The sequence below is a fragment of the Mastigoproctus giganteus genome, chromosome 12 (assembly GCF_048544385.1).
Source record: "Mastigoproctus giganteus isolate SK-2022 chromosome 12, ASM4854438v1, whole genome shotgun sequence".
Taxonomy (NCBI): domain Eukaryota; kingdom Metazoa; phylum Arthropoda; class Arachnida; order Uropygi; family Thelyphonidae; genus Mastigoproctus; species Mastigoproctus giganteus.
In genome coordinates this window covers 111,107,465-111,119,631 of record NC_143586.1, presented here as the reverse complement: position 1 = coordinate 111,119,631, position 12,167 = coordinate 111,107,465, and the positions used below count along the sequence as shown (strand labels likewise).

The 12,167-nt window shown below is 35.2% G+C and overlaps 1 protein-coding gene across 1 annotated transcript in view; it reads right to left on the bottom strand.

Annotated features, from left to right (window-relative positions):
• LOC150077339 (U1 small nuclear ribonucleoprotein 70 kDa-like) overlaps positions 1–11,394 on the bottom strand; it is a 230,287-nt gene extending 218,893 nt beyond the window's left edge. The window contains exons 1-2 of the mRNA XM_090385619.1: positions 11,124–11,394; positions 1,954–2,016 (exon numbers count right to left, since the gene is read on the bottom strand). Coding sequence (XP_090241745.1) covers positions 1,954–2,016; positions 11,124–11,267 — 207 coding nt within the window. The 5' untranslated portion in view covers positions 11,268–11,394. The remainder of the gene's footprint in view (positions 1–1,953; positions 2,017–11,123) is intronic.
• Between the last annotated feature and the right edge of the window lie 773 nt (positions 11,395–12,167).

The window sequence follows — 12,167 nt, the reverse complement described above, 5'->3', positions numbered from 1 at the left end:
TCCTTCACTCCAATAGCACTGGAGAAGTTCCGTACTGATTACTTTACAGGATTCTTTGTGATCACGTGTCAGCATTTTCAGGATCCACCACGTGCAAACCCTGTTGTACCTAGTTCCTTTATGATGATTATCACAGCAGATTTCCTATATCTACTGCATCGTACAATTTGTGTTGTGGTGTAGCGGTTCCCCTCGGATCAGTGCATCGATCTGGCTCTTGTTGTCAGTCAGTAACTGATATTACTGACCGGCTGCTTTGAGGTTTGTCAACAATGTCACTTTCCCCACTCTTAAAGTGTCTTACTCAACATCTAACTTTACTCACACATCTATGGTATTGCCACCATAAACATTTTTTTTTACATTTACACATCTATGGTATTGCCACCATAAACATTTTTGAGACAAGTATGGATTTCACTAGGCATCACTTCTTCCTTGGTAAGAAATTCAACCACCACTCTGATTGATACGTATATCTGTAACATCCACCATTTTGAACTATCCGTGTATTGCACACACACGATACCAATCATGGTGCCACTCAGTATGGTGAAACTAGAGACATCTAGTGACCACTCAGTGATAGGCGAAATGATCTACCGTGCCACATTTGAAAGCAAAAAACTAGGAGGAATTATTCTCGTACTTTACAGAGAAATTGTGACTTAAAATCAGCCAGAAACAGTAGTCACAGCAATTTGTTAAAATAAATCTCTGGGTGAGAGATTTATCTCCCCCAAAGGATAAATGTAAATTAAGTTAAGTGGGGGAGATTTACCCTATGGATAAATCTCCCCCACTTAATGTGGATTCACTGTTTTTATAGCCCCAGTCAAGAGCATCAAGTGTAGATGCCTATATTAACCCTTTGAAGTCTAATGTCACATCTCACATTTTAAAAATTCTCTTCTGGTCCAATGTTGTGTCAAATGCACCTTTTTTGTCAATTATAGCTTGTTTTTCTGATTTTCTGGTATAATCATTGAACTGCCTTCTATTTATACTTCACAAACAATTTGACAAACTAAGAGCCAGTGGCTGTAGTTTTATTTCATTTTTAGTGTTCACTGTGTATTTACTATCTGCCAAAAACAAAGCGTTTAGTCAATGGAGTCAACATCTCTTAAAGACCTTTCTGATGACTAAATTCGAGAAATTGTTAGAACTTTCTGATTCAGAATTTGATTTACTTTTGTCTGATAGTGATCATGCTACTACTACCTTGTAGTACCAGTAAGGAATAAATTGATTACGACGCATCAACCAATGATGGTGAGGAAAATTGGAGACCAAGCAAGGTAAATGATGCTTCATGCAAACATTTAACCTTTACTGTTTCAAACTGTGAATTTCTTTCGAATAATTAAAGTATTTTCAGCTGTTTATTTACTGATTCTTTGTTTGAAGAAATTTTGATTGAACCAAGTAATTATGCCAACGAAACTCAAATAAACTGCTTCATGATTGTTCTATATGGTATGACTGGGTTTCTGTTTCAATAAATAAACTAAAGGATTTTTTTTTTTATGTGATTATTAACGTGACTAAACGAAAACTTCTGTAAAGGAAGAAAGTAGAAGCAGTGAAAGAAAATAAACAGTTTGGTATTGTGAGATATGCTCCAGAAAACCAGAACTGCATCCTGGTGAATATTTCAAGAAATACCAAACACTAAAATCATATAAATAACAAATATTTAAAATGCTTAAAATGTGTTTATAACATTTTATAAGTCAGTTTTACATGATAACTCATGTAAACTCTAAACAATTTTTGAAGAGCTCATATTCAATATTCATATTTTTGCATTTTTGAGCTGGACCAGAATGAGAAGACAGCAGAAATAATGCAGGACAGTACAGGGTTATTAGGACGGTGGGAAGGATATGTATACAGTCTCTTTTCTAACTTTCATTATCCATACTAAATTATATCAAACCATATAATTACCTTTCTTTCCTGTCTTTCCTCTCTTGTTTCAACACGAGTTGGAGGTGGAGTATCTTTAGGATCCTAACAATGAAAACACATTTTTTACTAAAACACACAAAAAAAGTTTTCAGTGACAAGTATTGGCTTTCAAAAATGTATTTAGTATTTATTTTGCCAATTTCAAATAAGATTTTCCCCTACATTACATTAAAATAGAAATGATTACCAAAAATAATACTCAAACACCACCAAATATCAACCACAGATGATGAAACAGTGGATGAGTTATACATCTTAATTACAGTGGATATTTGCATAACGCATTAGACTACGAATTGAAAATTCACTAATGAATGGTCAGTGTCAATTCACCATAATTTGTTCGTGGTGAACTCCGAAGTAGTTAGAATGGCATCGATTTAATTGTATCTCATATTATGAATACCTTCAAAACAAGTTGTTATGGTATTGCACTACCTCGAATAAGTAACACTTCACCAATGGAGAAGACTAATGTTACTTATTCTCGGCAGATACCACACCCAGACGGCACCATTTCAAGGCCTGTTGGCCATTTATCAGTAGCAGCTAAGTACCATGGTGTTCCAATCACGACAATCCAGTTATGAAGTAACATTAGTCTTCTCCATTGGTGAAGCATTACTTATTCGAAGTAGTGCAATACGAGGACAACTTGTTGTGAAGGAATTCACAATATGAGATACAATTAAATCGACGCCATTCTAACTACTTCAATGTTCACTATGAACAAAATACATTAAATTGACACTGACCGTTCATTACATTAGTACATCTGAATTACGTAATAATAATGCTTAATTTTAATACAATTTAAAGCAAAAACAACAAACTTAAAAAAGGGCATTCTTACTGTCTTTAGAGATATAATATAGTTAACTGGATGGAAAAAAGATGGATTGGCTCTGTAACTCCATAAATTGTAATGTTTTCAATTGCTATGTGACTTATTTTCCCCCGGGTATTAATGAGAAGGAAAGAACTGAATGTAATTTTTACCTTTATTCAAAACTTCACTTATTTGGCATTAAATTTAAAAAAAAAAAAAGGTGGTTCCTAAATATTATTTCTGTTATAAAAACATCACTCGTCAAAGACACCCTTCTCAGTTTAAATGTAATATTTTTTTAAGCATAGTATGTACCAAAACTGTCAGCTGTTTTCATTTAAGTCACTGCTAATATAACCGACAAGTGAGTGTGATTATGTATAAGTGCCTGCATGAGTGCGATTATGTATGGAGTAATTGAAGAATATATAGATAAACAGTGGAGGAAATCAAATTTAGTAGAGGAAGAACTCTGATACATAATTGAAAAGAAAGTTTAGTTAACTTTTGAAATGTCAAGATTAAGGCTGCCCTACACACCCAAACCAACAGTTAAAACCTTTAATTAAGTTACTTTGTCGGTCAATCTTCTTTATCTTCGCCTTCTTCCCACGTTTATATGGGGTCAGCATTTCCGTCCTTAATTCTTTTCCTCCATCCCTCCCTATCCTGGGCTTACTCTCTCCTCCATCCTCTCTCTTTTAAATCCTCTGCCACCTTGTCCTTCCAGCTCAGCTTAGGTCTCCCCCTCTTCCCTATCACCTCCAACTTTTCACACCTCTTCCCTACATACTCCTCACTTCTTCGTTCCACATGTCCAAGCCACCTCAACCTAGATGCCTGCATTTTTTTACTCAGAGGCCCCACCTTAACCGTACCTCTGATGTAGTCGCTTCTTATCCTGTCATTCCTCGTCACACCACACATCCATCTTAGCATCCTCATCTCCGCCACTTCCATCTTTTTCTCCTGGGCCCTTGTAATCACCCATGTCTCAGCACCGTACATCAATGCGGGTCTAACCACAGTTTTATACACTCTTCCCTTCATTTTACAATTTACTTTCTTATCACACAGCACCCCACTCATCTTTCTCCAGTTCAACCATCCACATTGCACTCTATGCTGTATTTCTGCACTCAGTCCTCCATCCCTCTCAACGTTCGATCCCAGATACTTAAATTTCGAAACTGATGGTAGCTTTTCCTCCTGCAGTTTTATAGAACTCTCATCTTCTCCATTTAATACCATATATTCTGTCTTTGTTCTACTTATCCACATACCCCTCTCTTCCAATGCTTTCCTCCAATTTCTTCTCTACCTTTCCTTGAGATGGTTCGCAGAGTATGATAACATCCGCGAACAGCATACTCCATGGTGCTCTACTCTTCACTTCTCTCACCAACACTTAAATAAGAACTTAAATAGCATAATAAATAAATTTTCATTATATGATATTGAAATTGATATATCGATATCGTTAAATATCAACATATTGGTTGCAATACATAGCTAGCATCAATATATGGTTTTTGATTGTCATATGATAAATAAATGCCTTTTCTCTGTTATAATAAAGTTGAGAAGGCACAGAAAAATTAAAGTAGAATACATTAATTAACACACCCATAAGACATCAAAAAGAGTCATATGGAGTGACTTATACCTGCTTTTGATAGTCACAGCAAACTGGGAAAGGCAAAGCTTATTATACAAATATTATAGGTTTTTATACAGGGGTGTTTCAATTATAACAGACCATGGTCTATCTTGTCTTACTTCTTTAGGTTAAGGCTATTTGTTGTCTGAGCCTCTTTTGTCATGTTTAGGCTGAATATTTTTAATTTGATGTTTATATTGGAATAAGTATTACCATTCGGATTTTATGATTTTAAAATTTAAGTTTTACCTAGTCAAGTGCTTTTTTTCAATAGGAAATTGTTCCCATCCTCAGTTTAATTTAAAAACATCATCAGTGTACTACTGAAATAAATGTAAACCAATTTTATTTGAAGTAAAAGTGGAGACAATGGTGGTATGTGACAGTTGCTTTTCGATCTGCACACATTTACCTGTACCTAATAGCTAGCTGTACGAGGGCAGCAGGGCCACATTAATGCTACAGCCAAACCTGCCATGGCCGGGGACCTCATTTTCAGTGTAAAAATTTCTAATAATAATAACAAACCAAGAAAACGTGTAAAATAAAAGCATTCTTAAATTCAACCTGTTAAGTGTTTAAATTTTATTCTTATACTTTTTTATTGTAAAATAAATAAGTTAAAGGTTTACATTAAAATTGTTTCTATTTTACTTTATTTTTCAAGTCAAAAAACAAAACATTTTTAACCTCTTAGTTTACATTTTTATCAAGGAATTATTATTCTCAATATAAATATAAAAATTTATATAGTATGTATTTGTATGTGTAATATACATATATTAAAGGGGCCTCAAATTTAAATATGGCTGGGGGCCTATTTCATCCTTAAACTGGGCCTGGAGGGCAGTTTTGCACTACATCACCTCTTGCAAATAAATAACGATAAAAAGGAAGTAACGTTCAAAACAATTATATTAAACACAAATTCTGGAGTGAAAAGCAGCAATTACATGGAAGAGAAGTTTAAGGGGATAAAAAAAAAAGGGTAAATGAAATGGACTTCAGTAATTTGTGATTTAGCCCATTTGTTATCAGATTTCAACTATCATTAATGTTCATGTAATTATGGCTGCTGCTATTAATTACACTTACGAAAGGTAGCACTGTAACAACAACCATTAGGGTTAAATGGAAGGGTTTTTGCTTTCATGAAAGGTGACTACTGTGGTCTCAGACAGTTTTAAGCGGGACCAACTGGTGATGTTACCAACAGCAAATTCCAAATGGGAAGCATTCAAGGAATTAATCTTGTAAGCTACTAGGCTTTTCATACAAACTAAGAAACTAAAAAAACTGTTCAAGGTTGAGGCCCAAATCTGATAATTTATATGCATCCCATGCATTTTTCTTCTCTTGGCAGTGAAGAAAAATCCATGGGATGCATATAAATTATCAGAAGACACAAAAGGCTATAGTAGATATAAGCTAGTCTGTAATCATGCCACAAAGGTTAGGCAAGCGAAGACAGATTACAAGGAATCTTTGGCAAAGAATGCAAAGACTTCTTTACTTATATAAACTCTAGAAGGAAGTGAATGAATCAGATTAGTCCACTTAATATCAATGGTTCGACTGTTGATGGTCCTGCTCAGATAGGTGACAAATTGAATGATTATTTTGCATCTACATTGACAAATGAGGAATACTGTAGAGAAGTGGAGGGCAAAAGCTCATTAAACTAACAGAAAGCTAAATGACTTTGTAATAACTGAGAGCAAAGTGGAGGAGAAATTGTTGAAGTTAAACAAGAAAGGCATTTTGGGGTGGATGGGATTTAATGAGTTATATTAAAGGAGGCAGAAAAGGAAATAAGCAAACCCGTAGCCATAATTATGAGAGCATCCTTGGACTCGGGAGGTCCCCAAGGACCGGAAATGTGCAAATGCATCCTCAGTTCACAAATTGGGATCAAGGGTGACACGAGTAATTACAGCCTGTTAGTTCAACTTCTGTTCCAGGGAAAATAATGGAGTCACTGTTTAAAGATGCACTGCAGAATCATCTAGACAAGACTGCAGTAATAATTAAAACACAGGACGGGTTTGTCAAGGAAGTCTTGTCTGACCAATTTGATTAGATACTATGACATGGTCACAAAGGAAATGGATACAAAAAATAATTTTGATATCGCATACTTGGATTTCAGGAAAGCTTTTGATACTGTTGCATACGAAGACTGCTGTACAAATTTGCAGAGGATGGCATTAAGGCAAGCTGCTACAATGGATGAAAGGTTTATTTGGTTTTTTTTAGGAGCATTAGCAACTAAGGCCATATTGCTCCGGTCATTCCCTGACCTTTCCGCATTCTCCGTATTTGGTGGTGATGGGCTCGAACCCTGGTCTAATCATGAAGCGTATGCACGCATTGCTGCTCCTTCCCACCTGGCTACGGATGAAAGGGTGGTTGAGTGTGAGACGACAGAGTGATAATAGATGGACACTACTCTTCGAGGACTAATGTTATTATTGGAGTCCACCATGGTTCGGTGTTGGGCCTATTGTAGTTTTGTATATTTATCAAATATATTGTTGAGTGTATATCAGGCTTAATGTCCACTTTTGCAGATGATACAAAGATTGGCAGATTGTTAACAGTATGCTACTGTAACAGGATCTAGAAAAGCTGGACAGATTGGCTGAGAAGTGGTAATAATATTGACAAATGCAAAGTACAGCATATGGGTAGCAGTAACCCCAGAGAAACGTGCCAGTCGTGTGGTACTACACTGAGGGGAATGAAAAGACCTAGTTACTGTGCAGTCAAATATGAAGTTTACTGAGCAGAGCAGTAAGCCTGTCAGGGCAGGTCATGGGGTCTTATCAATGATATAAAGGAATTTCGCTAGCAGGGATAAGGTTTGTTTGTTATTTGATTTTTAGTAGCATTAGCAACTAAGGCCATATTGCCCCCGGGATATGCAGTGGTCATTCCCTGACATTTCCGCATCCTCCATATTTGGTGGTCATGGGCTCAAACCCCGGTCTAATCAAGAAGTGTGTGCTACACACTACTGCTCCTGCCCACCTGGCTACGGAGGCGCCCCAGGAATAAGGATGTAATTATCTCGTGTGTAAGGAAATGGTGAGGCCACACCTTGAGTAGTGCACACAGGTCTGGAGGCCTCAATTTAGGAAGAATGTACAGTTGCTAGAACAAGTACGGAGAGGGGAAACAAGATTGGTGAGGGGAACAAAGGGGTCCTCTTACCAAGAAAGGCAAGGAATTCTTTGGTTAAGTTCCATAAATTGCAGCATCTGGAGACTAGGCACCTGCAAGGTGATCTAATTGAGTTGTGTAAGGCCTTGAAAGGTGCAATGCTGATGGCATTCTTCCTCTTGCTCAGATTATGAACCTGAGGGTGCATAAATTAAAATTGAGGAAAGACAGTGGCAGAATAGATAAGCACAAATTTGCCTTTAGCCAGTGGGTAGTTGATTGCTGGAACAAACATCTGGTGTTGTGGAAGTTGATGAAGGAAAAACTGGACAAACGTTTGGAGTGAATGGATGGGCAAAATGGAAAGTGCATATGCGTGTGTTTTTTTTCTTTTTTGGCTGATGCTGTATAAGCTTGCTTTCTTGTATCATAGGCCTCTACTAATGCTAAAACAATGGCAGGTTCAAATAATTTTAATCTTATAGCAAAACGGCAAATACACACCACAAACAATTAACAACATTCTACTTGTTTATACTAGATGATGTAGACAGCAATTTCAAAAGAGAGCCAATATGCATCTCAAATGTTATTCATAAACTTGATGTGCTCTCTTCCACAATACAAGATTGTAATCCTGCATTAAATTAGCAAGAACATTCTTTAGAATAATGCTGTTAATTTCAGCACATACATTAAATATATTCTCCCTTTTATATTGCCAATGAGTGTTGAAACCCCAAAAGAAAGTCTGAAAGTTGAAAGAACATGGTTTCCAAGACATCACTGCCATATCCTATACACTGACTTTAAATGTGCCTCGTACCTCTGTTAAATTTTGCACGATGAGGTGCCATCATGCTGGAACCAAAGATGTTGGCCTTCACTGTTTACAGAACTTTTTAAACAGTCATTGTGTTAATGCAATGTAACTGATAATATTGCAGTCAAATATCCCTAGTACAGTGCTTTAGATATACAGTAGTAATTCTGGTGCCTTAAATTCAAGGGCCACTTGCCACTGCTCATTCCGTTTGTGCAATAAAAAGTTTTAATAATTAAAATATTACCCAAACAAACTTCTAGAAATGCTCTTGGTTCTGCATACATTTGCAAGCAAAGTACTTTGAAAATAAGAAGTTTAAATACTGATTAGTAATGATCAATGAACATCTGCTTCAATATTACCAATTAATTTCCAGTGGCCAACAACTTCATCTCCCCATATGCCGATACCACACAACAGACACTCGCCTGATGAGTATTTCTGCAACGGTATAGGGTTTTACAAATAAGTGTCTAGTAGCACGAATTGCACTTGGTGAAGTCATCAAGTGAAGGTGGCCTCATTAGTCCACACAGTATTGCTGAGAAAACTGGGATTTTCTTCTTCATTGGCTGACAGAAAATCGCAACATTGCAAGCATTTTTTATAACACCTTTATGCAAACCTTACTATGAAAACAATCAGTAGGGGTGTAGTTTGCTTCCCACTTACTTGAGAAAATAATTAAAATCGTACTTTCCCACATTCAGAAGAAGAATAATCCTGAAACTGCTAGTTGGATGTAATAGGAAGAAGTCTACACCTTCTTCTTCTTCTTCGTGAATATGTTCCTAATTCTGTATAAACTTATATCCTTTTTTTTATGCATCAATTCCAGTTAATATAAAGCAAGTTACAACACACACAGTTGTGGTATGTGATATTTGCAGCCTCTAACGATGTCTCTCAGAAATTAAACTTTAACTGCATTCATCATACAATAATACTATATACATCATACAAAATACTATGGCACATAAATCATTTCTGGAAAATGTGCCTTCACATGATTTTACAAATGTGCATGCAAATAGATAAAGCTGTACTTTTAATGAATTTCAGTGCATTCTTTTCATTTGGCTTATGTTATGTGGGTTGGCCAACAGTGTAAGATATAAATTTAACGTTTATGCCACATACCAGTGCATATTCTGGATATTGCTGCACCAATTGATGGGTCAGTTCATGTCCATATTTGCATAACAAGGCATTTGTTATTCCCAGTGAACTGGTGAGAACGTGGCAGTTCACAGGATACTGAAACCAACAGCCAAAGAACCAATGTCATTGACTATTTTGTACGGTGGTTTACATTTGCTTTTGAAACTATACTGCCCTGTAACATTTAAACTATTATTTGAGGTTTAGCAAAGTTAAGCAACAACATTCATTCCTGTTTCATTTATCTTTCCTTTTTTTTTTTTTCATGACAAAGAATTTATTATTGAGGTTTTAATTTTAAGACAAACTTCTATTTCATGAAATTATTTCTTTTCACCCCATAATTTATGTTTATAAAATTCTTTTGAATGTTATTTTCTTTTGTTATTATTTGACAGGAAAGATGTCACAAAACTGTTCTGTGGCAGCTGTTTGATACAGGTAAACACAAGGTTCGAAATCGACCGTCACATACACCGTTATGTTCACTTGCTTTTCCTTCAAATAAAATCGGTTTAAGTTCATTTTAAAAATAATTCGATACGTTTTCAGACTAAACCGAGGACGGGGAACAACTTTCCCACTGAGAAAATGGCGGATGATTAAGGAAAATTTTAAATTTAAAAATCCTAAACTCTAAACGGTAATATTAGCCTAATTTAAACATCGAATTAAATGTCAGCCAAATATGACAAAAGAAGTCCAGATGACAAATAGTTTAAACCTAACAACAAGCGAGATAAACCCCCGGTGTGCTTTAATTGAAACCCTATATATATCACAATACTTGTTAAAATGTCGCAAAAAAATTTAACCTTCAACTTTTCTCTAGTTTTAAATGTTTTTTCTCTAGTGTAAAAATATCGACACTAAAGTAAAAAAAACAATGTCATTTTTATGTACATTTTGTCTGTTGGATTCAACTAACAAAATATATATATAAAAAAGTTAAATATGAACAAATTTTTTTGTTACATATCAGTTCATATTAGTGTTACTTATCAGATATCAGTTCATTCGGCATAGATAAATCAAAGACTGGTAATTCAAAAACTCTGCGCGCAGCCTTATTAAATACAAACAACTTGAGGACTTCATTACTGAGAGAATATGACGATAGTTCATTTCATACCTGTTCACTGAAATGTCATCTTTATACTTAAAAAAAACAAACAAAATTTTTGAATATCAACGCGAATGAAAAATTAAATTTGGTGTAGTTCCAAATGCTATGACACGAGAACGTGCCAAATTACATATATAAGGTTAAGGAACAAATTAAGGCAAAATAACAAATATTGTTACTTTTCATAACCATTTCAAAAATTGCAGACAACACGCAGAACAAATTCAAAAACTTTTGTGAAGTGGAGGCGCCATAATGCAGAGAAGACATTATGAAAGCCATTGCCAGTGTGTGTGGTAACTGCTTTATTAATCAAATCCTGTTTTCACTTATAATATATAAACATAATAGTAATATTAGATATAATGAACTGACTAAACCTTACCTCAAAACAATGAATATAAGTTCCACATCCACTATAGCCTTGAGTCTTTTTTTCGTGAGGTAATTTGTCTGGCGGTGGAAGATATGGAATTGGATCACGTGGCGCAAATAAAGCTAATAAATTTGGCGGTAAGAACTGTGTCATCTTAAGTATATAACCCACTTGGGTATTATCTACTTCTTCATAAGTAATTAAAGTATTTTGAAGCACTTACAACTTCCCACTAGTGAATATCAGCAGCACACAAGCATCCACAATGAACAAAACGAAGCCTACAGTATGCAAACATTTGTATCAATCCGCATGGAGTAAGCCGTTTACTTGAACTAAAGTAAGAATGTGCAAATAAAATAGTCCAAATGTGCAGTATACGAATATTTCAATTAGTTACTTTACTGAAATATAATAATACCGTAATTATAAAAGAGGTGTCAAAAACTTTTTTTCTAATAAAAAATGCAAAAAAAGAGAGAATGCATTTATAAATTTATTCCATTATGACAAAAATGTTATCTTCTCCATGGGTATATTAATAATAATTATTATATTTCTATTATTATTATTTACAAATATTTTTTTGCTTTTTTCAGTTCAAATAAAGATTCCATTCTATTATTATTATAAAAACTTTTTCTTCTTTATATGGGATATTTTCTACGCCTGGTGATGGGTATTGGTATCAAGTGCATGGGGTGGTTGGTTGTTAGCATTAGCATTAGCATTAGCAGAGGCATTTGATGCAAGAAAGCAAGCTTATGCAGCATCAGCCAAAAAAAAAATAAAAATAAATAAAAAATAACCACTTCCACTTCACCCCTCTGTTCGTTCGAAATACCTGTCCAGCTGAGCCTTAAACTTATTTAGGCTATCAACTTCCACGACAAGGGATGGAAGTCTATTCCACCAACCAACCACCTGCTGGCTAAAGGCAAATTTCCTCACGTCTATCCTATATCTGTCTTTTCTCAATTTGAATTTATGCTCTCTCAGGTGATTATTCTGAGCAAGAGGAAGAATCCCATCAGCATTGAGCATGCTCAAACC